General features: G+C 38.8%; 1 protein-coding gene across 3 annotated transcripts in view; it reads left to right on the forward strand.

The window, feature by feature from the left end:
• Positions 1-27094, forward strand: part of LPGAT1 (lysophosphatidylglycerol acyltransferase 1) — a 66544-nt gene that overhangs the window by 15078 nt on the left and 24372 nt on the right. For all 3 annotated transcript variants that reach the window (XM_075088960.1, XM_075088959.1, XM_075088961.1), the window contains exons 4-6: positions 14031-14149; positions 20369-20464; positions 24574-24847. In XM_075088960.1, the coding sequence (XP_074945061.1) occupies positions 14031-14149; positions 20369-20464; positions 24574-24847 (489 nt within the window). The remainder of the gene's footprint in view (positions 1-14030; positions 14150-20368; positions 20465-24573; positions 24848-27094) is intronic.

Here is a 27094-nt window from a genome sequence, read left to right on the forward strand (position 1 = left end):
TTCCTATGAGAAATTGCTCTACTTTATGCAACCCAGTGCCAGTTTTCTGCATTCTGCATGTCTTCTACCTTGTATAGTGCTCTGAAAAGTTTATGGTACCAAAATATAGAGTAACTTAAAACTTGCAGTTAAAAATGGAAATGGGACTTCCAACTCATGTCTTTTCATTGCTAGCTAGCCTCTCCAGTCCCTTATGCAGTAGGTAGTAACTAAATTCCATTGGCCTCTTCTGCTGTCCCCAGAAAGACTTAATATTCCATGGCCTTGGGGTATTTGTTGTAAGATTGCTGAATATGTCGTCTTATTTCTGCAGCTGTGTTTTTGGGAAAAAACATCTGAAAAGCTTCTAGATTATCTGGTTTCCTTGAAATTATATAGGAAGCTTGCAATCTACAAATCTTAAAAGGACAGGAAATGGCCATCTTTTCCTGGTCAGGTTCATTGCTATATGCCACCAGTTACTTGCTCTTTAAAGCCATACTTTTAACTGGACTGACTTGGAAATCTGGATTAAGTGGGAGCAGAATCTTCTGTATGGCTAGAACTGTGGCTTTCCAAATACCTCACTGCGGGGGGGGGGGAAGAGATAGAAGCCAAACAGCAATTTTTGCAATGTTTTGTTGTAATAGAGCTTGCTCCCTCTTAAATAACAGTGAAAATTTTGAGTAGTCTTTATCAGGAGTTCATTTTGGGCAGTTCAACAGTTACCAGAGAATATACTTAAACTTTTTGTAACGAGTTCCTTCAAGTCTTATGTATTGATGTCCAGAATCAGTAAGGACTCAAATTTGTCCACTTCAAAAGCAAAAGCAAAAAAGGTAGTGTGGGTTACATCCACCTATTTAGCTGTTTATGATGATAGATGATTTTTTATTTCTTTGTAGCCATCAGACTCTGCTGGTGTCTTATTTCCTTCTTGAAACAGAATTACATCTTTTCCCTAATTATTTAATTGAAGGCTTGCTTCTGTCCTATGGGTGAATTTTTTTTCAGTGGACTCTTTGTCCAGTTCCCCAGTATTAATTTCTGGGCTACACAGTGCAGGCTCTATTTTTGTCATATAAAGAAGAAAGTTTGATTCGTAATAGAAAGTCCTGTGGTGTTGCAGTGTGCAGCTCTGCATAAGCAGCTGAACAGTTGAATGGAAACTGTGGGATGCTGTGGTCCTGTTGATTATTGGTTTGTTTTAGCTAGCTTGTACTAGGCCAACTAACTAGTTTGCATCAAGATTCTCAGAGTTAACAGCTGAGGCTGTAAAGCAGGTTTCTACCATTCCCTCTGCTTTGAAAGAGGGTAGTCCTCTCTGTGGAGGAAACAGGACTGCTATTTGACAAGTAATTTGCTTTGCATGGACCGTTACCCTAATGGGATTTTTCACACAGTTGGATATACTGGTTTTTGGTGTTGAATACTCAATCTGAAAAGTATCCTTTTACTTAGGGCCATGACCTGGGTATATTCTGTGGTCATTGTCTCCCCTGGAATCTGACTGGGAAGATCTGTTCTTGTCCTGTATCTGTTAGCTTTTTAAGGCTGTGTGATATGGGAGCTGTACTTTCTGAGCCACCTTAACAGTTGAGGGAAGTGAAGTACCTCATGAATGACTCTTTGCCATCACAGGGAATTTCACATCTGGGAAGACAAGCCACAGGATCAAATTAGTAATGCATACCATTGCCAGTGACTCAAAAGGAAACTGTAGTAATAGTATTGTAATTTGCGATACTGCCTCTGGGTAGATTCTGCTCCCTAGAGAGTTGACTCTGCAAAGACGGCTCAGGTTATTGTTACGATGCAGTACTTTTAACTGTGACAAAGGGTGTGCTTTCAGAGTGCTCTTTTAGGGAGAAAATGTTTTCTTTAATTTGCTTTCCCCAAACAAATGCAAAGCCCACTAAAAATCAAAGAGCTGTCACTCTGTCCCTGCCTAAACAGTGGTTCTGTAGTGTCTGTGGTACATAGCTACAAAATTTTTATAATGAGGATGTTTATCTTTCTCTTTTGAACTTAAGCTTACAGGGAAAAGGAGAAGAGTGAGGGATTGCATGTTTTTAATGTGTCCTAACATCCTTCAAAACAACAACACTCTACGCTTGCTGTGCCCAAAAGACCACAACATGCCTAACAAGTTTGTTTGTTTGTTTTAAGAAAGAAAATCATAGCAATTTTGAAGATGACTTAGGTGACTTGTGCTGGTTATGCTTCACAGGTGGGGCTGACTGGACTTGCCCAGCAGGTCTTCCAGTGTAACAGACCACAGTCCATAAGGATTCATTCTGGTCCAACTGGTGCTTGCTTCCCCATCATTCCGTCTTCTGATAGGTCTGATTGTGTTGGCTTGCCCCCTCCTCTTCTTGTGACCAGCACAGATGCTCACATGATGTTTGTTTTTCAAGTATTGGAGCAGCTTGCCCAAATTAGGAAAAATATGAAATATCCTGAATAAAGATAGTAGGGGAAATAACTGGGGTTTTCCCACTTTACATGTCGGGGTTTTTTGTTTGCTTGTTACTACTCTAAGCTTTAAGTTTTGGGTTTAAGTAGGTGTCAGTAGCTACATCTGAGTATTAAGTAGCAATTTGAATGTGTTGGTGTTTGAGTAACTAAAAGTAGCTCAATTTCAATGTAGCTGCTTTCATGCTTCATGTTTGACATGCAGACAAAACAGGCTCAATAGAGTAGTTCAGTTTGCCATAATGTTTTTTAATGTAGCTAAAGGTACAGATAAAGACATAGATGAAGATCTCAAGGCTTCATAGCAGTGAACAGAATGGCTTATTCTGGCTAAAATGCATTGTTGCCTCAAGTTTGTAGTGTTCATTACTGGTCCCACTTTTTTGCCTGAGTTTGATCCCAGGTGAATCATACTTTGCTTCTTCCATATTAAAGATTGAACTATCCTTCATATTTATGTCTTTGCTGCAGTTCTGCAGCAGTAAGGCAGAAAAACCTTGCCAGTTTATATTTGCAAGAGGTGCTTTGTGACTGTAAAGGCTGCTCCTTTTCATGCCGCAGGATAAAATTGTAGGTTTTGTTGTAGTTGGAGGTATCCACTGAGTAAGAATTCTGTTAACGCTGTGTTTTACCTCCTGGTGTCAGATTGTAGATCACAGAATCACAGAATTGTTTAGGCTGGAAGGGACCTCTGAGGCTCATATAGTTGAACCACCAGCTCAAAGCAAGGTCAGTTGGAGCAGATTGCCCCGGTCCATGTCCGGTCAGGTTTTGAATATCTCCAAGGATGGACACTCCAGAACCTCACTGTGCAACCTATGCCAGTGTTTGATCACACTTAGAGTAAAAATGTTTTTTTGTTTTGTTTTTTTCCCCCCTTGTGTTGAAGTGGGATATCCTGTATATCAATCTATGCCTGTTGCCTCTCAATCTGTCACTGGATACTGCAGGAAAGAGTCTAGCTAAGTCTTCTTTACTCCTCTCCCTGTACCCCCATCAGGTACACATGGGCAAGATTCCCCCCCCCCGAGCTTTTTCTTCTCCAGGCTGAACAGTCCCAGCTCCCTCAGCACCTCATTGTATGAAAGATGCTCTGGTCCCTTGATTATCTTAGTGGCCCTTTGTTGGATTCACTCCAGTAAGTCTGCATCTTACATTGTACTGCGGAGCCCAGTACTGGACCCCGTGCTCCAGCTGTGGCCCCCCAAGTGCTGAGCAGAGGGGAATGACCACCTCCCTCTACATGCTGGCAATGCTTTTCCTAATGAAGCCCAGGTTACTGTTTGCCCTATGCTATGAGCATGCATTTCTGGCTCATGGTCAGCTTCTCCAGCAGGACCCCATGGCCTTTTCTGTAAAGCCACTCCCCTGGTGTGGGACTAGGCACTTCCCCTTGTTGAACTCCCTGAGGTTCCTCTTGGCTCATTTCTCCAGCCTGTCCTCATCCCGCTGAACGGCAGCACGACCAGATGGCATATCAGCCACTCCTCCCGCTTGCACGTTGTCTACAGACTTGCTGCAAACTTGCTGAGGATGCACTCTGTCCTGTTGTTCAGACTGCTAATGAGGATGCTAAACAGTACTGGTCCCAGTATCAATGCTGGGGTATACCCCTAGTAACTGGCCTCCAGCTGGACTTTGTGCTGCTGGAGGTGACGGTTTTCTCTCCTACAGCTTTCCTTCTTAAAGCTCAAGTCCTAGTGTTGACATACTGAATTTCAGAATACCTTATGCCTTTTTTGTGCTCTAAATTACTTTTCCCCTTTCCTCCATTTTATTTCTCATTCTTTTCACATATACGTATATAGAGGGGAGGCTTGTCTCTAACTCTTTCTGACTTGAAGTCAGGAGGGAACCACTTTTCCACCTCCTGATGGGAATTTTTGTGAAGATACCTGTAATTTTTAAGGGGGGGGGAAGGAAGCCATGTCGCTCTTATTGAGTTGTTCCTATCTGTCAGTGTTTGTGTCAGACCCTGTTTATCAGTTCTGATCCTGCTTGGTTAGTTGCTCAGCAGTAGTGATGGGGCAGATGAGTGTGGGTAAAGTACTGTAGTAGCCTGCCGAGTTCAAGTTATTAAAAATACAGACCTGCAGCCAACTGTTCTTGAAAGGGTGATAAGGGTAACAATAGTAGCAAGCTCTGTATTTGTAGCACTTTTTTAGTTACCCAGCTGCACTGGTGTGTTTCTTTGATCAGAGGAAATAAACACTCTTTCCTCTTCTCAATGCTCTTCTGTAGTGCTTAACGTTTTACAAAGAGAAACAGGCTTGAATGAGAGAATCACAGAATGGTAGGGGTTAGAAGGGACCCCTGGAGATCATCTCATCCCACCCCCCTGCTTGCGCAGGTACACTTACAGCAGGGTGCACAGGACCGTGTCCAGGTGGGTTTTGAATATTTCCAGGGAAGGAGACTCCACGGCCTCCCTGGGCAGCCTGTTCCACTGCTCTGTCACCCTCAAAATAACGAAGTTTTTCCTCATATTGAGGTGGAACTTCCTGTGTTCCAGCTTGTGCCCATTGACCCTTGTCCTGTCATTGGGCACCACTGGAAAGAGTTTGGCCCCATCCTCTTGACACCCACGCTTTAGATATTTATAAGCATTGATAAGGTCCCCCCTCAGTCTTCTCTTCTCCAGGCTGAACAAACCCAGGTCTCTCAGCCTTTGCTCATAAGGGAGATGCTCCAGTCCCCTGATCATCTTGGTAGCTCTCCGCTGGACTTACTCAAGCAGTTCCCTGTCCTTCTTAACCTGGAGGGCCCAAAACTGGACACAGTACTCCAGATGTGGCCTCACTAGTGCAGAGTAGAGGGGCAGGATAACCTCCCTTGACCTGCTGGCCACACTCCTTTTAATGCACCCCGGGATACGTTGGCCTTCTTGGGCACAAGGGCACATTGCTGGCTCATGGCCAGCCTGCTGTTCACCAGCACTCCCAGGTCCTTCTCAGCAGAGCTGCTTTCCAGTAAGTCAGCCCCCAACCTGTACCGGTGTGGGAGGTTGTTCCTGCCCAGGTGCAGGACCCTACGCTTGCTCTTGTTGAATTTCATCAGGTTCCCCTTGGCTCAGCATTCCGGCCTGTCCAGGTCTTGCTGAATGGCAGCATGGCCTTCTGGCGTATCAGCCACTCCTCCCAGCTTGGTATCGAGTACACTCTGTCCCTTCTTCCAAGTCACTGATGAATATGTTGAACAGGACTGGACCCAGCACAGACCCCTGGGGAACACCGGTAGTGACAGGCCTCCAACCAGACTGTGCCATTGATCATGATCCTCTGAGCTCTGCCATTCATCCAGTTCTCTGTCCACTTCACTGTCCTCTCATCTAACCCAAACTTCCGAAGCTTACTTATGAGGATGTTATGGGAGGCAATGTCAAAAGCCTTGCTCAGATTAAGGTAGAAAAACATCCCCTGCTCTACCTTCATCTACCCTTCATTCTACTTCATGTAATTGTTGTAATGGTGTGGTATTCTGAAATTCCCATTTTCAAAGGAACTTTTCTTTTTAATTCTAGAAAAGTCAATATGTTTTTAATTATAATATCTTACAGATAGAGCATTCTTTGAGCTTAAGATGTATTTTGCATTGTAGCCATACTTAAAATACTGTCGATTCAATATACAGTACACTGAATAGGACTTTTAAGACTCATATCAACTTATGCAAATTTTATTTTGGACTACCTTGTTAAGAGTAAACATCAGTATTATGGGTGAAACTGCAAGAGTTTGACTCTTTCATTTTAAAAAAAAAAGAAAGTGTGTTCTGTGGATGTAGGATATAAAGTCATTTGCTGCAGTGGTGAGAATCTTTTCTCACATGTAAAAATTATCCTTGCAGATAGAGACTGAAATGTAGGACCCACAGCCTTTTATGACAAAAATGGACGATTTAGGCAAGCATTGGACCTCTTTGCATTGAGGGATTGACTGTGGTGTTTCCATCATTGTCTCTGACAGAGGGGTTGAAGAACAGAAAGTGCAAACTGATAAAAAAAAACTTGTATGTCCTAATTCTTCTCCTTAAAATTTTCAAATCTGTAGTATCTGTCTAGGCAGCAATAAGACACCTGTGGGCCAAAATATCTTGGGACATCTTGTTATACAAGCGGTCCTGTGGCCCTGAGATTGTCAAAAGAGGTTTCTTGCCACATAAAATTGCACAGTCTTAGTAAGCTGCAAATCTTGTCTTTGTGCTGTGTAACAACTTAGCTGAGATCCTTCTATTCAGAGTCTCTTGGATGCTTGTTTTATAGAAATATGTTTCTTTGCTTCTGTCACTTAGGGCGTTACAGTTTTTTGGTCATCCCCAGAGTGTTTAGAAGCTTTTAACCATCAAAAGGCAAAAGTTAATCTTCAGCTTATATACCTCTTTTTGGTTTACGGTCATCTTAAAGACTAAGTTTACAGGACTGTCTTTATTTGATATCGGAAATAAACATTTTTGAACATAGATTGACAGTGTTTCTTTCCACACTGTAACTAGGAATGACCAAAATGGTACTGAATATTAGCTTTAAATATGAACTGATAACAGTTAATCTGAAGTATATTTACTGTTGGTTCAGATTCTTCTGTCTTTTTAGGACCTTGGTGACATGACAATGTGCTTCTAAGTAGGTATTTTTTGTGCATATTTTGAAACTTCTTAGGATTGCTTTTAACTTTCAACCTTGACTGATTTCAGTATCCCTTAATAACCTTTACTTACTGTTCTGATGTTTTATTTCCAAAGTGTGTTAAAAATGTAAAAAAAAGTATCCTTTCATGGTGAGAAAGAATTGTGGGACTGTTTTTTCCTGGCCACTATAACATCTGCAGTGTGTAAGGTATTAGAGCATCAGGATATTGGTTCATGAATGCATTGATGTTCCTCTGGGTGGTTAATACTTAATGTATTTTATCTGTCACCAGGGAGGAATGTACTGTACAGCTTGCTTTTTCTGCAAGTGGTCTGACTCATGAGCTCAAGGTACTTCAAAAGGATTGCAGCACTCCATCCCATCCTTTAGTCTAGCAGTTGCTTTTCTAATAATAGAAGCAGCAAAATAGACAGTGGAGTTATTTCTTGGCTGCTACAGTTTATTACCAGTATAGTAATGAAAGCTGACATCAGTTGCAATCTTCACATTTCACGGTCCACATTTGCCTGTGTGGCTACGAACACTGGGTCTCTTGTACCGCTCCTTGGAAGCAGTAACCACTATATACAACTGGTGTTCCAGTTTGGATGATCAGAACTATGAGCTGTGGGACTTTGACTCTGCAATTCAAGCAGTGTCGTGGGAGCAGCATTGAATAGCTGTTGGAGACCTCCAGCAAGTTGTGCAGGGTATGTCCGGTGAAAAATGTTCTTGTAAGACTTAAGATATATTGGAACTATTCCTTAAATATATGTAGTGAGCCTGACAGAATTTGTTAACTTTAAAAGTTTTCTTATCACATAAACTGCTTGCCTAGCATAATTGCAAGGAGGTGAAGCTCTTGAAATGCTATTGCCTGTACTGAAGTCAATGGAAGGAGTTCGCTCCACTAAAGGTGAGCCAAGGTTTTACTTTTATCGATTCTCAGTCACATATGGGTAAAAGGAGCCCTCTCTTCAGCCACAGGCATCATCTCTTGTGCCAAAGAATTATAGAACTCAGGCAAACCATACCCATGAGGTCTTGAACATGCACTCCAGGAAAATTAAGTCAGTCTTCAAAAGCAGTCATTGCAACTGCCAAAGTCCTCTACAAAACATATCTGTCTGTAAATTGCAGAAAGAGAAGGTGGAAGCTAAGAAGAATGGAACTGAAAGCAAATGGAAATGTGCCTTGTTTTCTGCAATGAAATGCATAGGTGTGCAAAATGGTTTGTCACAAAAAATGAGGATGGTGACTGGGACATCTTAAACCCAGCCTTAATTTATTAACATGTACTGTAGGAACAATCTCCCTTTATTTACAGGCTTTTCTCCCCCAGCTGCTGCTGCTTTTCTGACTTGCCTATGATAAACATTTTTCTTGATGGAAGTAAAAGGAAAGATTTGTCAGTGTAGGTCAGTTTTTTTATCATCATAAAAATCTGAATCAAGTTATCTGTAAAAAATGCTTTTTTGATATCAAAGCCTTGTTCAAAACTGTTTTTTACAACCTTAAGATGTCAATTTCAATGTTGTTATAATATACACAATAGTTTTGTTAGTAAAGATAACATGTTAAGTGAAGCTGTGTTTAATGAGATGTGATGTTGTATGCATGTTCTTTCCCTCCTTTTCTGGATTGTACTTTTATTGATCATCTGTATGTCTTGTGTGTACTTAGATAAAATATATGAAGGTTTCTATGACTTTTGGAAGGATAGGGTAGGATTGGAAGAGCTATTTTTCTCTTTCCAATAGTATGTGCCTGCTTTTATATAGGTGTTCTTAAATACCTTGTAACCCTAAAACACGTGCTTAATGTAAAAAAATTAACTGTATGCTGATTTGCTTAGTCCATTGTTTTCCTTCTTTTTACTGTAGGCAACTACTTTGCAGAGACAAATGCATTTAACCTTTTTTTAAGGGGAAAAAACCACCTTTAGCATGTCTTTATACTTTTTTTTTTAATGCAGTCTAGGCATGCTAAATAATGTTTATCTCTGCATTACTTCTGGGTTTTCTTAATGCCAGCTATCAAAGAATCCCATCTATAAAGGAGAGACAAATGAGTTAACAACTGTACATAGCTACTGTTGCTGAAACATGCTTTGACCAGCCATTTGTGAATAACAGTAAAGCAGGGTTGCAAATTGCCAGATACAAATGCTTGAATATGAGGAGGAATGTTTAAAACATAGAAACCTGGTTGTCATGAGTTACAGTCACTACTGAAGAACATTTCTTCTTTTAGAAAGTAGGGTGGCTTCTGAGGAGGCGAAGGAGGCTGTCTGTTAATAATGCCATTTATTTGTTACTGAAGGTTTCCAGGTGATTGACAGAAGGTGGTACTGTGTGGTTCTAAGTGTTGCCAACTTGCAACTTCTTGGAACAGGTTTTCTTGAAGTCTTGCCTCATGGATGCAAGTGATTACAAGTGATCAGGAGAAAAATAAACTAAGGGGTGGGGAGCTCTGGAGTAAAAGTTAACTTCTCCAATTTCTAGAGAAAGTTGTGAATATTGTGTGTATACTCAAATCTAAATGGCAAATAAAGTGGATATCCAAATCAATTATATGTTTACATATATCATAACTTTCAGGTGATTTATTTAGCCATTTTATGGGGTTGGGAGTTTTAATGATTGATTAGAACACCTAAGGAGTTTCCCTGACCTTGCCATGAAGCATTAGTCTTTTCACGTTTTTTATTTATGGGGCAAATATGGTAGCTTTCAGATTTGGATGATGCTGGTATGAGAATTGTATCTGGTTCCTTCACTGCCCATTTCCTAATGGCTGTTAAAATTTCTGGCAGGAGGCTTTGGTTTTTTTCTTTTTTTCTTTCCAATTCAGTGGAGAAATAAGAAGTTAAAACTCAATACATTTTGAGACAATAGCCCCAGGTATTCATTAGAACTTAAGTTGTCAAGATGCCAATAAAACTTACGCTGATTCTTATGGCACACACTGTAGTAAAACTATTAACTGTAATGAAAACAAGATAGTCAAAAACTTCAGAGCATTTTTGAAGTTTTAAAGTATAGTATGCAAGATGAAGTAGTTCATAATAATTGCTAGGCAGTTGCACAGAATACTAGACTGCCATTCTTGCCAGGTATATTTAAAAGTATAAAATAAATCTACTGAATTGTTAGTTAGCCGAGTAGTCATTTGCCCAGCCTAATGACATAGTGCATTTAAAGTGCTTGCATATTTGTTCATAGCATTGCTTATGTGCACACAGTTATGTTAAGGACATGATTACAAAGCAACCAGGTGTTCTGAGGACTCTCAATAGCTACGTTTAGATGTGTAATAGTTCAGTAAAAACGTGGAAAAACCTCTTTTATTGGTTTTATTTTCCTCTTTAAGCTCTGGGAGGATTAGCTCATAAACGGCCTGGTTTGCAGCTCATTATATGAAATATTTTCTTCATGTTTTAGAGACTTGTGTACATCTTGGACTTTTTGTTTAAAGAGAAGGATAAATCTTTCTGTCTTACAGCTCATGCAGTTGCAAGTAAATTTGTCTTCATCCTTTCCTGGAGAAGCCTTTTCCTTACAATACTAAGTCACAAATGAAGTATCTCTTACAGCTAGGCCATTTCTGTCTCAATATTGTGGGTAAAAGACTCATTACTAATCAGGATTACTAGATTTTCTTGGTACCAAGTTTACTGTGAGTTCAAATTAACACATTAAACTGGTCTCCTGCTCTTTCCTTCCTGTATGTTGTTTTGCTATTTTAAACTGCATTTGCAGAAATCAAACTGTTGTGAGGCCGTAGACACAGAACTGGTGTCCTTATAAAATGTGCCCTGGCAATAGAAGGAAGCTGTGGAGGAACGTTTGCTGGTTTTCAGGCCCCTGAGTGGCAAATATTTATCTTTGAACTGTTTTTTGTCATGTTACAGTTGAGCAAAGCAGTGTTCCTAGTTCTGCTGCCATGCAGCTGAGGTTTTGATTTGAATGTTTCCAACTGCAGTGGAGGAATGTAATAGCACAACTATTTCTTAAAGCAAAAGGTGCAGCTTTTGAAAATGTCAGTGTAGTGAGAAAATTGAAGAAAAGCTTTTATTCCCCCACCCCCGGGTTTAAAGGGACATGGTGAATTTAAAATTCTAGGCATTTGAAGGGTATTTTCTTCTTTTAAAAATAGTGGCAATGGCAGTATTTTTTCTGCACACTTTTGTGGTTTGCTGTTCTGTTTCCGATCCAGAAATGCGCTGTGAAGCACTTGCACAAACTGATTCTTTTCTGCTTGATAATCAGGTCGATCAGTTGACTATAGGCGTTATTAAGCACAAGAGACAGCCTAATTGCTTGAGGAGTAATGACAGGGGGAAAAGAAACTAGAGGATGTCCAGGTGAATCACTGTGACTTAATAACTTACCACCTGTCAGCTGAGCCACAGAAATTGAGCTATTAGCTTGGCCAGTTGATAGATAAAATGAATTGAGTAAATAAATTAAAGAATTAAATCAAACTTTTTTTTTTCTTTTTAACCTTGCCTTTGGAGTGGGATAACAGAGCCCACCTTTTTACTACTACGCAGCTGAAACTTGTTAGTGCATCGTAAGCTGGTTGTGTGTTTTTACACTCTTGTATTTAACAAGAGTAGGTAAAATACTCTAGGTAACCACAGAAGCTTTTTTCCCTGTTTTTCTTTGGCTGGAGCCTATCTGAAAGTTGCAAAGTCAGGCATTAGTTTTCACCTGCTATGCTAAAGGTGTGGGTTTTTTCTAGCAAATTAAGCTTCATAAGTTCTCCTCTTCAGTTGTTTTCAGTTGTGTGCTACTTCTCACAGCTTACATTTTTCAGTCATGAACTTTATTTTAGCCCTTCAGAAAGTTAGATCTGTGAAACGTTTTTGAAGACTGAAAATAGTTTCTTCTTAAACTGCTCTACAGTAGAAATGATGAGTAGTATAAATTGATATGTTCCAGGGAAGTATCTATAGTCGCGTAATCCATTTTTTCTTCTGAGTGATCTAGAAATAATTTTATTTGGAGATAATTACCTACTTGTGAGAAACCTTATTTTGCAGATGCTTAATGTATTTAGTACTTTTTATTACTTTCGGAAAGCCACAGTTCAGTAAGATCATTGTATATTGGCTGCTTAATAAAGACACTGAAGTCATAATTTCAAAATCAGTACGCAGTTGATTAATTTTCCTTTAAAACAGTTCTCCTTTAATCTGAGTTTCTTGCCTTGTGGGGTACTACCATAGCTAGATATGTGAAATACTTGATAACAAAAGTGCATGGTCAACTATGCCACATCCAGGTGTTTTCTGACTTCTGTGGGGTTAGGGAGGATGTCGGAGGGTCTTTGCATGTAATGAAGGAGGAAGGATAAAGGAGATCTTCCAAGTTCATGTTGAGAAAAATAAGAAAGGTTCTGTGCCTAGCCTGCCCGGGGAAAAGGAAGGAAGTTGAACATTATGGAATGAATAGTCCTCCCCACCTTTGTATCTCTAGTCTGACTCTATCTACTTGTGACCAATACAGCATTTTATGTTTTTACTTTGTGTTCAAGTCTCAATTCAGTATTGATTTGGGAGCCATGAGAAAGTAACCGAAGTGGCAGTTTTCAAAGGTGTGATGATAATTGATTACTGCAAATACAGGGAAGCTATGCACGGATTATTGCTTCTTGTCTTCAGTGTGCAGCCTATTGCTTTTGCATCAGTTAAAGCACTGCTTAAAGACAGATAGTAGTAAAGTAATTAATTGCCCTGTGATGAGAATTGTTAATAACAGCACTAAAGATTCAGTAGTGGAGGTGAAATATTTCCTTTGATGTCAGAAATGAAAATAATAGCCAGTAAGAACCACCTAAGATAGTGAACAAACACAGAAAAATAATCATATCCTACACACTTGGGCAATGCATCTTACTTTTCCTTTTTGAACTTCATAAAGCTACTCTGCCTGCCCATCCTTTCCCTTTACCCTGCATTGCAGTAACCATCCCTGCTTTTGAAGAGGGCCAGACTCTACTCGCTTGTCTCTTTGCCCCAATAACAGCATTAGATGTATTCTGGTCTTTAGTTTATGACAGACTTTTTCTCATTTTCCATTCTGTGTTCTTTGGGAGGCACTCTTCTCGTTCTGCATTTAGTTACTTTGTGATGATAGCAATTTTAACTCCTTTTCCTTACCTCAGCATATTTTTCCTAGTCAGAGCAAATGTGGGATGATCAACAGCTGTAGTTTCCTCCTGACATCATTCTTGCCACTGGAGTTATCTGGTGTCTGGTCTACAAAATAATGACTTGTAGTTTCTGTCATCTGAGCAGCATTTTCTGAACCCACTTTCTTGCCTATAGCTAACTTGTTTAGATTCGAATTACTGAGTTTGTTTAATATAGCATTTTAAACCTAGTGATCCAACTACAAGTTTTTTGGTTTGCTTTTACTGGAGTAGTTTAATAATAGTAGTGTAGAAATGAAACAAACTTGCTAAGTTTTAAAAAAAACAAAACAAAACAAAAAACCCACAAAACAAAGAACACCAAACCTACACCACCCCAAAGGACCATTTCTGACAACATGATTTTTAAATTTTTTTTAAAATCTAATGAGGTGAGACAGTTGAATTTGAAAGCTAGGTCAAAAGCTTATGTAATTTTGGGACACTAAATATAGAATGGTGTAATGACACAAAAAGATCAATCTCTGCATATGTTCTGGTAGGGTAGTTTTGTTTTGTTCTTATTCTGTGCATGCAATTTAAAACAAAGCTGGATACCCTCTGCTTGGAAGAATGATCTTGCTAATATTCCTATCTTATGCTATGTGCCAATTTAAATTGACATGTAGCATGTAGGTTTCTTTATTGTAATTGTCTGGGTGTGGGGTCTCTGGGTTTTTTGTTTTGTTGATAGAAAAATTTCCATGTGGTCATTGTAAAAATTTACCTTTTTATTTATTTGTTTTAATAGTAGTGGAATGGGGTGATGATGTTAAAGCAGTATCAGAAGATGAAGCCATGGTGCTAGTGAACCATCAAGCAACAGGTGACGTCTGCACTCTGATGATGTGCCTTCAGGATAAAGGCACGGTAGGCTACAACTGGGGAGAGGGATAACTTCTGTGTATGCCATCTGTTACCTTGGGCGTGCTTGCATCTGTGTGTGGTACTGATGGGTGACTTTTGTGTGTTAATCCACCAAATAATCTCAAGGCCCTGCATAGGAAGCTCTTTGTTTAGATTTGGTTTAATGTGACAGCCAGTAGCTTGGAGCAGGTTTTAGATCACAAACATTGTCTTTGAAGACAGTCAAATACAAGCTGAGTCAGTGTGCATCTAGTCTAGGTTAACATGGAGGGAAGCAGATCTCCTTGCAGGTAATCACATACTTGACTTTTTCCTCTCACCTCATGCCCTTGTGCAACTCATGCCAACTTTCCTCAAACCAACACAGGTAGCTTCTTGGTTATGGCTATTCCAGCATGGAATTTTTCTCAAAGTTAGAAGCAAGTTGTGTATGGGATTTTGGTAGGAGTTCAGAAATGGAAAGTAACTTCCCTGTGAGGGCATGTCCAAGCTAAGCTAGTTAGCTAAGGCCAAAATTGCTTGAGCTTTTATTTCATAAACTCTTAAGCATTTCTTGGTGAGAAGTACAACTAATGTCAATTGTTTCATGCATTGCTGTTCAGAAAATTCACATCTGCTGAGTGTAGTGCTGGAAACCAGAGTATGGGATCTAAACAGTAAATTAAATTTTTGTGCCAATCAGGAGGAAGTGGGTATGTATGATTAGGCTACAAAGAGTGAGAGACATACCTGACAAGCTGAAAAAATGCATCAACTCTGTCTTAGTGTTGTCTTCTTTCTTGTGACCGTGTGGTGAAGAAACAAGGAAAACAACAGCTGCTTTTTGTTGCATCTGCACAGCTTGTAACTGGCACTGTTTTTCTTGGTGTATATTAATAGAGATTGTGTATATACTCTATCTCTACCAGATATTTAACCATTTTTTTAGAAATTTTCCCAGATCTTACTTATGACAGCAGAGCTGATTAAAAACAAAACAAAAAAAACCCTCAAACAAACCAAACTCAAAATAGAAAATATTAAAATGCAACTGAAGATTGAGCAGAGACTAATTACTTTTTTTCTGCTGTAGCCTGGAGAAGACTGTTTTAAAACTGTGTTTTAAAAGTACTTGTAATTGCTTTAATTTCTTCCGGATATATAAATCTAAGCCATATTTATCCTGTTTAACTCCATAGCTAAAAAGTTTCAGTCAAGACAGAGTAAGTTTCAGTGGATACAGGAGATGTTAAAAATGGAGGAAGGCATTGAGATTGCAAATAATCTTCACCACGGAAACTGTTAGGTTTGCAGGTCTTCAGAAAAACAAAACATCCTTAAAATCACTATTTTTTCCCTTAAATAACTACAGTTATTGCTTTTGGAAGATACATGTTCAGAGCTTAATATGGCTTTAATATTTTTAGCTAATAAACAAAAAAGTACAAGCTTCAATGCATGCTTCAAATAGAGCATGAGTAGTACAAGTGGCTAAAAATAATGAGAAAGATCAGGATAGTTTATCCTTGATAGAACCTGCTGAATCGTGTGTTTTTAAATAGCATGCTTCATATTTCTGAACAGAATTGTCTTTACTTTGAGTGACTGTGAAACCACTGGAGGGAAAAGAAAAAACCAAACCTACCTGTCCAAAAGAAATAATTATACAATAGCCAGCTGTTTAAATTTGGCAGTTTGCTTTAAATGCCATTTAGACTTAACATGGAGTCCTTCACAACCCTGATACTCACCTGTTAGTAACAAGATAGTAATTTCCAAGAATTGTTTTATTTTGTATAGGATGGTTAAGCTGCACTAATTCCTAAACACTTTACCACCCAGACAATGCTTTTTAGCTTTCAAAGTATTTTGTGAAGGTGAAAGGCTCACTTCCATTTCACACAGAAGGGCATACAGAGAAGTTAAACAGCTTACCAAAGGCAGTCTCTCGGTGGTGGTTGTGCAGTGGCAGAACAAGGAAGACCTTCCTCCTGTAGCAGTCCAAAATTTTTTGCTTGCTTTTGCCAGCCACTACAGACTGAAAACAGATGCAATCTGCAAACGCTTAGTGTTTGGTGCAGCTTTTTGAAAAATGTTAATTGAAGACATCAGAAGTGTTTGATTTAAAGTTCTGTGTTTTTCTGTGTAGTGTGGTAGAATACTAAAATGTTATTGCAACTTGACAGTGTTTCCTAATGCAATGTCAGGAACTGTGATTGTATTTTTTCCTAGTATTTTATAAATTTGTATATACAAAGGATAGTGTAGCCTATCTGTTTTAAGCAAGTTAAATCTTACTAAGCAGTAAGCTACAATGCATGTGTTAAGATGTTTCCTGTCTTTCAGATTCACTTATGTGAATAAGGAAAACATGATCTCTTATTAGGGAAGTGGAACTTAGCTAAAAGTTATAATTTTAATGGAAGGACTGGACTGGTATTATTTGACTAATACATGTTACCATAAGACAAGCCACACAGAGCAAGGTTTCAGCTGAATCAGAAGTGGCCTAATTACACTTCTTATATAGTTCAAGAAATTGTTCCAATGTCTTTGTGAAGGTAAGTGTTAAATATACTAAGTTAGTTGTGGTTTCATAAACGTTAAAGGTTATGTGTTTAACAAAGAGAAGTTGGTTGAAATGCTATTACTGCTTTCTGACTGGATTAGGACTGATAAATGTGGCTATTTTTTCTGATTTAGAGCAGAAAACAGTGCTAGGAAGGGTGCAATGGAGAGAAAAAAGTAGAGCTTGCAGTTGTTAGAGTGCAAGTTTCAAGACATGCGTTCCCAGGTTTCATTGTTAAGTTAGAGGTGCTTGAAAGATGAAAGTCAGTCTGTTCAAGTTGCTTTATTATGAAATCAATGTAAAGTGAAACGAAAGTGAGCCTGTGAATAAGAGGCACCTAGATTTTTTTATAAAATTGGAAAAAGCTTTTTCTACATTCTGAACTTACTTAATTAGGAAGGATGAAGCAAAAAGGGCCTGAAACGGCATCCCAAAATTCTGTAAATCCACAAACAACTATGAATCTATGCTCAAAACAATACTGAATGTCTTTGCTTAAACCTCCTTGAAATGCAAGTGATAAGGGACTCATCTGATAAGTGTTGTTTCGTTCCTGAGAATCCAAAACGGAAGAGCTACCACCAATATCTTGCAGTGTCCTCTGCTACCAAGGGCAGAACAGAATGAATGTCCATTAATCTAGTTTGCCTTTTGATTGCAAACAAGGTAATTGTGTCCTATTCTTTGAACTCCTCCTTTTTGATTTTATGTGTTAGAGTGTGTGTATATATTACTTAATTCGTACATAAAAACATTTCCTCTTTTTAGTTCTTACCACTGCCTAAGCTTATAGGCAGATTTGTAATCACCAAGCTGTGGAGTTTGCTTCTTTTGTAGCCCACTTGCAGCAAACTGCCTGTATGTTTTGTCTGAATTATAACTTGTACGTCACAGTGATCTTTGACACAGTCACATCACTCCTTCTCAAAAAGACTGAGGAAGTCCTGGGATGCTAGTTAGAACCCCTGTTTCACCTAAAACATGGTGAGATGGACTTAAGACTCTGAAGAACAATGATCAACTTTCGGGATAAAACCTACCATCATCTAAATAAAAAGACAGTAAGAAGCGGTATGTGAGGAGAGAAGCACTAGCATTGCTGGGCAAGAGTTCCTCCTCCAGCATTGCTATAGAACATCTGGGGACCAATGTTGACTCCTCAAAAGACACAAACTTTTTCTCTTCAGGGAGGAAGATTATTAAGCTTGTTTATCTCCTCCAGTAAAATAGATTATGTTGGTTTAACTTCTACTTGATGTAATAGAACAAGAATTGTCAAAATGCCGAAGCAGTAGATGAACACTGACAGTCATATGGTACCGCTGCAGGCTAAACCATCATCAGTGGAATTTTGGTGGGTTTTTAATCAAAGGATATGTTTCCCTACACCAGCCTGTTGTCTTTGGGCTGGTGTGCGGGCTTTCTTTTTTTTCCCCTCCCTAAGGCTTTCTAATTAACTGAAATTGAAAGAATGTGAATCTCTGCAGAGAACTTTTGCTTTAAGATCCTCTGTTTTATTTAACACAGGCCTGGGGATAGCTGTACTGAGAAACCATTTCACCAATATTAGTCTCAAGTGGGGAGTTATAGCTAAGAACCAATTTTTATTTTATCACAAATACATACTGTGTCTTTGTTCCCTTGGATGTGTAGCATCTAGTAAGAAATACCACTGGCAGACAGGAAAGGATACTAGCATGTCACAGAGAAGAAATGGATGCTTGTTTCCAAAGCAAAACCTTTCATATCTTTGAGAGCTGTCCGCTTCTCTCAGATGTGGTTCCCTTTTCCATTTCCAGTGATGCTGGAGGGTCCAGAAATGGGTGCTCTTGCATTATCCAAGATTTTCAAATAGAAAGTTTGCTAGTATTAAAAAACCACAAAGAGTTGAGATGTTCTCAATGTGCTCTTAGGCAAGGATAGTTAGCTTTTAAATGCAACATTCAGATTTTGCTGGGAGATCAGCTATATGCCTAAGGCAATAAAGTATCTTAAACATGCTTTGGCAGGTATGTTCTTGCGAGCGTGTAAAAAAAAAAACTTCACTTTGCTGAGTGTCCAGCTGCAGTTGTTTAAGGATAAGTAAAAGAAACAGGGTTTGTGACAGTTATCTTTCTCCAAATATATTATCCAGGATTCATTTATAGCTTCTGTGGTCAAGAGGGAGAATAGGTAATCAGAGCCCTCCAAGAGATAATTAGATTACTTTGTAAGGAAGACTTACTGATACATGCAATTCTAGATACAAATTGCAAATTATCAAGCTGCTTTTTCAAAACCAAATTCCTGCATGAAATACGATCTGCTTCTTTCTACGGATTCCACGTAGACATGAAGATGTGAAAACAGGGAAAAGCCACCATCTCTCACTGTATCAAACTATTTTGTTAGAAGTTTCTTAGTAGGCATGGGTGTGGATTGAGTATTTCAGTTACTGTGCAAGCCTCTAGTGTTTGGAGAGAAGCGTAGATTACACTTTAGCAGTAGATGTAACCAACAAACAGATGAACAATACATAGTCTTTTCTAGAGAAAATCTTTATTTCTTAGACTGCTTGCTTTTTCTCGTTGCCTCAAATTATGTATCTTGGACAACTGGAAGATGCCAAGCAGAAAGGTGCCTGTTTAAGATTCAAAAAATGATCTGACTACCAGAGAAATGTCATGGTTTTTTTAATAAATAGAAGAGTAGTGTGTTGTAGGAGTTTGTTTCACTGAACTTACATCAGTCTTAGTGTGGCCTTGTAACATAGGGAAGAGTAAAGGCAGCTAGCCTCATGTATGATTGAGAGCATGAGACACATTGGATTTTCCAGTTTTGGAGAGCCAATTCCTACCCCTCTCAAAATCTACATGTAGGAGCTATAGAGGGGAAACACCTTGTGAGAGAAGCTTTCCCCTTCTGTAATTTACCTCTTTGGTAGTAATTCTTCTATTTTAAATCTCAAATGACTGAACAGGTATAGTGTCTTCCTTCACTGTCCTGTAAGAAGTGATGGTCAAAATGAATCTAATAGCTTAACCTCTATTTTTGCATTCTTACCATGCTTCTTGGCTGGGACAAAGAGCATGACTTAATGAAATTCTCAGGGGTGCATGTGGCTGCTCTGCCATAAGAGAAATCGGTAATGGCATGTGGGTTGTACATAGGTCTCAGTGAATGCTGCTCTTCAAAGATTGAGTGAGCATGTATGGAGCATGTGTACATCAGAAGCACAATAAAAATATGATCTGATACCCAAAATTGCCAAATATGAAAGAAAGAAAAAAAAGAAACGTGTTTTTGTGGTAGGCATAAAGCGTTTGGAGATTTCAGATCAGGTCTGTATTAGTTCATGTACTTTAACAAACACTGAAAATTATTTTAGTTTGCAACTGGCTTAAAATCTTGGTCATATGTCAATAAGAAGCGTTACACTACCTTTGTGAAAAGATGTAGTAGAAATTACTCCAGCATATGGCTAATAGTGTAAAACTGTATATTATATTACAAAAAGGCAGCTATTTAATCCTGCTCTTGAGGGTGGAAGTGTAGCACCTGTGCTGCTTTAGACTTTGGGGCATAAAGGACTTTATTCCATATATTTGCTAGGTTTTTTTCTGTTGTGACAAGAATGTGACCAGTACATAATTCTCTGCGCTTATAGTTACTAAACGTTTTTTTTTACTTTTCAGGTTGTCCGTCAGATGATGTGGCTGATGGATCATATTTTTAAGTATACGAACTTTGGCATTGTGTCTCTAATCCACGGAGACTTCTTCATAAGACAGGTAAATGGAAACACGTAGTAGTGCTTTGATTTATCCTTCTATTGGGAACATTGTGGTATTGTGGGACTTACTCATTACCTTCTGGGTGGTTTGCAGGATGAAATAACTATGCTGTAATGTGTGCATTTGGGTAGAGCTTTGTTCTGAAACTGCTTTTTTTCCAAGCCTATTTTATTATTTGCCTAGACAGGAATGTTTACGGAACCCAAATATGATGGGAGCCTTTTATGAGAGGTGTACAAGCAAAGGACATGGGCAGTCCTTTTTATCTCTCTGCTTCTGACTGCCCATTCTTGGCGTCTCTCTTTTTCCTTAGGGACCTTGAAGCTGTGCAATGATTCTGGTTAGGTAACTGTTCTGACTGTCAAAGTTTCAGATAAGGAAAGGCAGGACCATCCCATTTGATGGTGGCATGGCAGTAGACCAGTTTAAGGTAATGATTGACCTGCATAAATAGTAATTAATTGATACTCAAAGGTTAATTATTATTTGAGCATCAGGAAAGAACGTGTGTTGAGCCAAGCATCTCAAATATTAAGGAGTGAAAACCTCAGATTATTTATTACAATTTGGGTTTGGTTTTTTGTTTGGTAGCTGTTGATCAAATGACACTCTAAAAATAGAAACTTAGAAGTAAATGATAGGCATGAATCTGCTCCCATTTATGTGAAGTGTGACATCCAGCGTACATGTTTCTTCTCCATATTTTTATTTATCTGGACTTAAAATGTATGGGCAGCCAGACTGAATTAATGAATTTTCACTTTACAGAGAAGAAGCTAATTTACTCAGAATGAAATAAATAAATACTTAATCACAGCTACACACAGCTAAAGTGAGATTTTTCACTAAGACTAGAGGCATGGTTAGAAAACCTCAGGAAAAGTTAGGTAATAAAGTAAAGGTATCTAGAGATATACAACTGTGTACTGTGAGAGTATGGAAAGGAACAGGGTTTGACACTTTGTAATATATAAATTTGTTTCTGCAGTTAAAATTCACAAGATGCATGTTTTGAGGTACACAGGGCCATCAGCTTGTTAATTGTAATTTCTGAATGTGGTGTTGCAATTCCAGTTACATAACTAAACATTACTGAGCTTCAAAAACTAAGGCTTTTCCTCATTTTTGTGTAAAGTGGCTGAGATATGCAACGTCACAAAATTATGTCATCATGAGTCTAACTATAAACCAATTGAAAATAAAATGTTTCTTGGTTGTTAATTATCCTTTGGATGTAGCAAAAACACTTAAAGTGAGTGAGTAAAGATCCTTTGCCTAACTATAGAAAGGCACTAGTAATATTTGGATGAGCTAATGCTTCCTTTTGTTCCTCTGTAAAAGAATGTAATTTGATCATGGTACTATATATCCTATTTCTTTAAAAATTTACATTAGCCTCATTTTCATGAGCAGCACCAATGACAGTTTTAGGAATGCTTCTGAGGTCTACTAGAAGTTGACTTGTGTTTTCTCCCATTTAAAAAGCTTACTGGAAACAGAGACTGTCAGTAACTTGCCATATCGGTGATGCAAAGTGCATGGCATCATAAAGAATTTGTCAGCAGTCTGCTGCTACCTGTTCTCTCCTTTAGAGGAAAGAAAAGGCTGAGTCCGTTCCCTGTGACAGTGATCAACTAGTCATAGTCTTCAAGAACTGGTTATATTAAGGAGCTGCTTCTGTATGACTTATTTTCTCTTCTTTCTGGACAGTATTTTAATTTTGTGTTACCTTCCAGGACTCTTCAGTATTCCACTAGTCACAGTTGCTTTTAAACACCCTTCTCTTTCCCATTAGTCCAACAGATTTTTTTTTTTTTCCTTCTGTATCACAGCAGCATCTTAAACCTCACAGTATTTGCTAATCAGCAATTTATCTAGCAATAGCATTCATTAGGTTTGTTCAGGTTTTGGAAAGTTCTAATATGTAACGTGTGAAAAGTTTATTGTTCGCTGCTGTGGTGTTTTTTTAACTACTGTGCTATCTAGGAATCCTGTGGTCTGGTGGGAAAGGACTGTTTTGACTGAGGAAGTTTTATATTGCTCTTTAATTGCATTAATATGAGCAGGCAGAGCTTTTTGCTTCCCTTTCATGAGATAAGTTGGAAGTAATTGCAATCGTGGGATTTCAAAATCTAGGAGAAACACTTTCACAAAACTTATCTTCAACAAAATACTGTTTCTAATTGTCTTCCGCTCAACCCCACTGTTTCACTCTTCCCTGCCAATAAAACCCCAACCACCAAAGAGGGGAAGGTTTGCAGCAGTTTTGTTGATGTTTCAGAGAACTAAAATCGCCTCTGCTGAGGGAAGCTTAAATTTGGGACTCCTGTGGCTTTTGACTGATTTGGCAAAGTCACTTTGGAGCACTCAAAAATTATAATTGATGTAAATTAATTCCTGTGAAAATTGGAGTAGCTTACACTTGCTGTGTGTGGAAGTGGGAAGAGAAAAGATTGTTGAAGACATTGAAGATACTTCTGCAGTAATTAAGGACAAATCTTACTGTGTTAATTGAAAAAGTTGTGCATCATCAAAGAGGAGAAAGGAATGAGGGTTGGGGGAGGTGGGACGTTGTGTTGCTTGGTTTTGGTTTTGTTTTATTTATTTTTCCCCTTGGCTCTTCAGGTTTAATTATCACCTGGCTATATCCTATGTACAGCTAATTATTAACCTAGAAGCTGGTGTCATACAGTATCTTGTTGGTTAGGGCATCCCATTTTTGTTGTTTAGGCTTTCTTTAAGTTCACACAAATAAAATCACTTCCTGCTCAACAGTTTCTCCTAGAGGATAAAAACTTGCAAACATCACAACCCAGTACTCCCTCCCCAAACAATAAGTGTTTCCTTCAGTCTGCTGATTTCAGCTGAGACTAAGCATTCAAGCAGTGCAGATTTGGGAGAAATCTGTGGTTCCGCTGAGGTAACCGAACTGAAGCCTGGTCTCAAGGTCCAGCTGTGTCTTCTGGTACCTCTGCTACTCTAATACGGGATGCGGGGAAAGTTGCGTAGAAGATTACATAAGCAAAGATCGTAGAATCATAATATCATTAAGGTTGGAAAAGACCTCTAGGATCATCAAGTCCAACCATCAAGCTAACACCATCAGGCTTCCTAAACCATGCCCTCAAGCGCCATGTTTACACATTTTTTTAATACCTCCAGGGATGGTGACTGCACCACAGCTCTGGGCAACCTGTTCCAATGCCTGACCACTCTTACAGTAAAAACGTTTTTCCTAATATCCAGTCTAAACATTCACTGACACAACCTGAGGCCATTTCATCTTGTCCTATCACTAGTAACTTGGGAAAAGAGACCAACACCCGCCTCACTACAACCTCCTTTCAGGTAGTTGGAGAGAGCGATAAGGTCTCCCCTCAGCCTCCTCTCCTCCAGACTAAGCAACCCCAGTTCCTTCAGCTGCTCCTCATAAGACTTGCTCTCTAGACCCTTCATCAGCTTCATTGCCCTTCTCTGGACACGCTCCAGCACCTCAATGTCCCTCTTGTAGTGAGGGGCCCAAAACTGAACACAGTACTCGAGGTGCAGCCTCACCAGTGCCAAGTACAGGGTCACGATCATTTCCCTACTCCTGCTGGCCACACTATTCCTGATGCAAACCAGGATCCTGTTGGCCTTCTTGGCTGTACGGGCACACTGCTGGCTCATGTTCATCCATCTGCTGAATACCATTTTGGCTGGCAAAAATTACTGATGATATGTGGACCTCCAAATCACAGCTTGACCCCTAGATTGTCTTTGCAGAATTCAGTTTAGCAAATTCAACATGGAACCAGTAACAACTAGGGAATTCTGTAAATACATCCGCCTTTTACATGGCATTTCTGTTTACAGTCGGTCTTGCAGACAAGTCATCAATTCAGGATTTCAACCTCAATTTCAAGAGCTTTTTTTCTTCAGCCTTTCTGTGAAATGGCATTAACTCAGTCACCAGTGGGTACTATGGGAACATTGTTTTATGTTGTCATAGAGGTTTATTTGTATCTTAGAAAAGAGAGAGAAACCATAGAAATGTAATAATTATTTGTCTTAATGTTATCTCTTTTAAACATTCATTTTATTTAGGTGATGTTTTATCCTTATAGGGAAGAGCACATCGTGACCAGCAGCTTGTGTTACTCAAGGAGCATCTAGAAAAATATTACAGAAGCCGTAATCGGAAATGGATTGTTTTATTTCCAGAGGGTGGCTTTCTTAGGAAAAGGAGAGAAACAAGCCAGGCATTTGCCAAGAAGAACAATTTGCCATTTCTTAAACATGTCACCCTGCCGAGACTTGGGGCAACACAAGTAATTCTGGAAACGCTTGTAGCACCACAAGAAAATGGGACTCCAGCAGGTAGAGATGCTGTGATAAAAGGTAAACACCACTTTACTCTGTGGATAAAAAGCAAATTGAATGTCCAAGATCTGAGTTAAGCAAAACATTTTGTTTTGAACTGGTGTCTTTAAATGTCAAGTACATCCATAATGCACCATCATGTGAGCACCCAGAGTGGGCAAGAAGGTGGGCTGGCCCTTTCAGCACGTTTGAGGGTTTGCACAGGTTTATGGCAGTATGGAACTATGGTAGAAGTATTTCTGGAATATGTGAACTATATTCAAATTTTTACTCCTGCCTTTAAAGGTTTCTTTGCATCTAGTACTGTATATTTCGTTCCTCTTCTTGAACTGTATTCTACTGAGTGCAAGTTCTTCTATTCTTTACAGATTTTTATGATGGCTGTCCCCTTTCTTGCTGGAGTTCACCATCACTGATGACTAGATTTGAAAGATTGTTTTGGCTGTCTTATGTTAGAAGAGTTACGAGGGAATAAAAATGTTCCTGCAGCTTTATTGTTCTGGGCTGTAGGGGAGAGATGGATATAAATAATGGCTGTAGTTATGGTACTTGGTGCTTTTAGTCTCTCAGTTTTTAAAATTAACTTGTTGGTGTGTTCAGAGAGCGGGATTAGATCTTACTTAACCTAGTTGTGGATTTCTGTTACTTATTATAGAAACAGTGGGTCGGGGGGTTGTGGTGGTTTCTTACTGATGGATGGTGCTGGTATTTTCATAGCCAAATTATTATAATAGTTTAGCAGTGCCATCCTGCTAACCAAAGATCCATCCTATTGAAGCCACATATACAGATGACTTTGGGCTTTTTCTGTGCTGAAGTTCAAATTTCAGGGTTAGCAGGAAGCCTCGTATCGAAATTTCTTCCAGATTTTTAGTTTTGAAGTTAATCATGTCAACATAGGAAATGAATGGAGATTATGTTCTTGCAGGAGTGGAGGGAAGATTTTTAAATGAACTGAAAATGAAGCTGTGGAATGCATCAGAATATTTCCTTTCAGACTACGTTCAGAAAAGAAAGGTGGAAGAAAGCCCTTGTTGTCTTAGAGTTTAGGTTTAAAAGAGAAACAGAATACTCAGTCATTGTTAAAAGTTACTTTTTTAAGGAGAAAAGTTTGGCCTTTTCCTGTTCTATTTATTCCCATCTCAAAGGCAAAAAGGTATGAAAAGTAGGAAGTTCAGGCCTACTATGTGAATTACAGGCCTTCTAGTTCTGGAAGGGGACCAAAAGCACTTGTCAAATACCAGTTTTAAATTTTCATACTCTTCGATTGCTATCAACTTAGCTGAACATCCAACCTGGTTTCTCTTCTTTTTTTTTTTTTTTTTTTTGGAGCAGCATGATTTAGGCTCTGGAGAAATGAGCATTTGATAGCAGTTGACCTAGCTGGGTACTAAAATAAAGGATTGTCTCAGAAATACAATGGAACCACATCTGTCCATCCTACTAAAAAGACAGAAGGAAAGAGAAGTAGGAAAAAAAAGGAAAGAAATGTGTGGTTTTAGCTATTATTCTGTCAGAGTAATGGACATGAAAATGTAATAAAAGAGATTAAAAGAGAAGTGAAAGTAAATTTCATATGCTAGGAAAGAGTAATATTTGATACATATGAAGCTGAGGTATTTTAAGTTCTCTCTTTTCTCAAGCTCATGAAAATGTTTCTAACATGGTAAAACTTCCCTTTCGGAGAGGTATGAAAGGTTAAATCTTGATCTAAATCTTGTATAAAAGCCTCTTCCCCTAATCTTTGGCCTTCTAAGAAGTCCTTTTACTGTACTCTTGCCACTTCAGGAAATTTTTTAACAATGTTTGTCCAGTTAAATATAATTATATAAATTGATATGCTTATAATATAAAGTTAGAAGACTAATAAGTTAGCAATCATCTTTATTTTTTATCTCTCTTATTTTTCCCTTTTTTAAGCCATATGAAAAAACTTTGCTCAGTGAAATCAAACTTTCCTGTATCCTCTTTGGGTTACAATCATTGAGTTGTGGGTGCTAGAACTAGATGTAGTACAGTAAAGGTTTTGCCAGCGCCTTGCATAGAGATTGCGTATAAACTTGTACATTTTCACTCTACTCCTTTGCTTGGGAAGTGGCCTGTGCGTCAGTAGCATCGCACTTGAGCTTCTTGGTTCATGGAAAACGCTTTTCCTCTGCACCACTTCTTCTTGTGCTCTGTACTGTCTTATTTAACAATGTTCCTTGTGTCCTGGGTAACCAAATTATTCAGCCTACTATAATGAGCTTTCTTTGCCATTATTTA

The sequence above is a fragment of the Phalacrocorax aristotelis genome, chromosome 3, assembly GCF_949628215.1.
Source record: "Phalacrocorax aristotelis chromosome 3, bGulAri2.1, whole genome shotgun sequence".
Taxonomy (NCBI): Eukaryota; Metazoa; Chordata; class Aves; order Suliformes; family Phalacrocoracidae; genus Phalacrocorax; species Phalacrocorax aristotelis.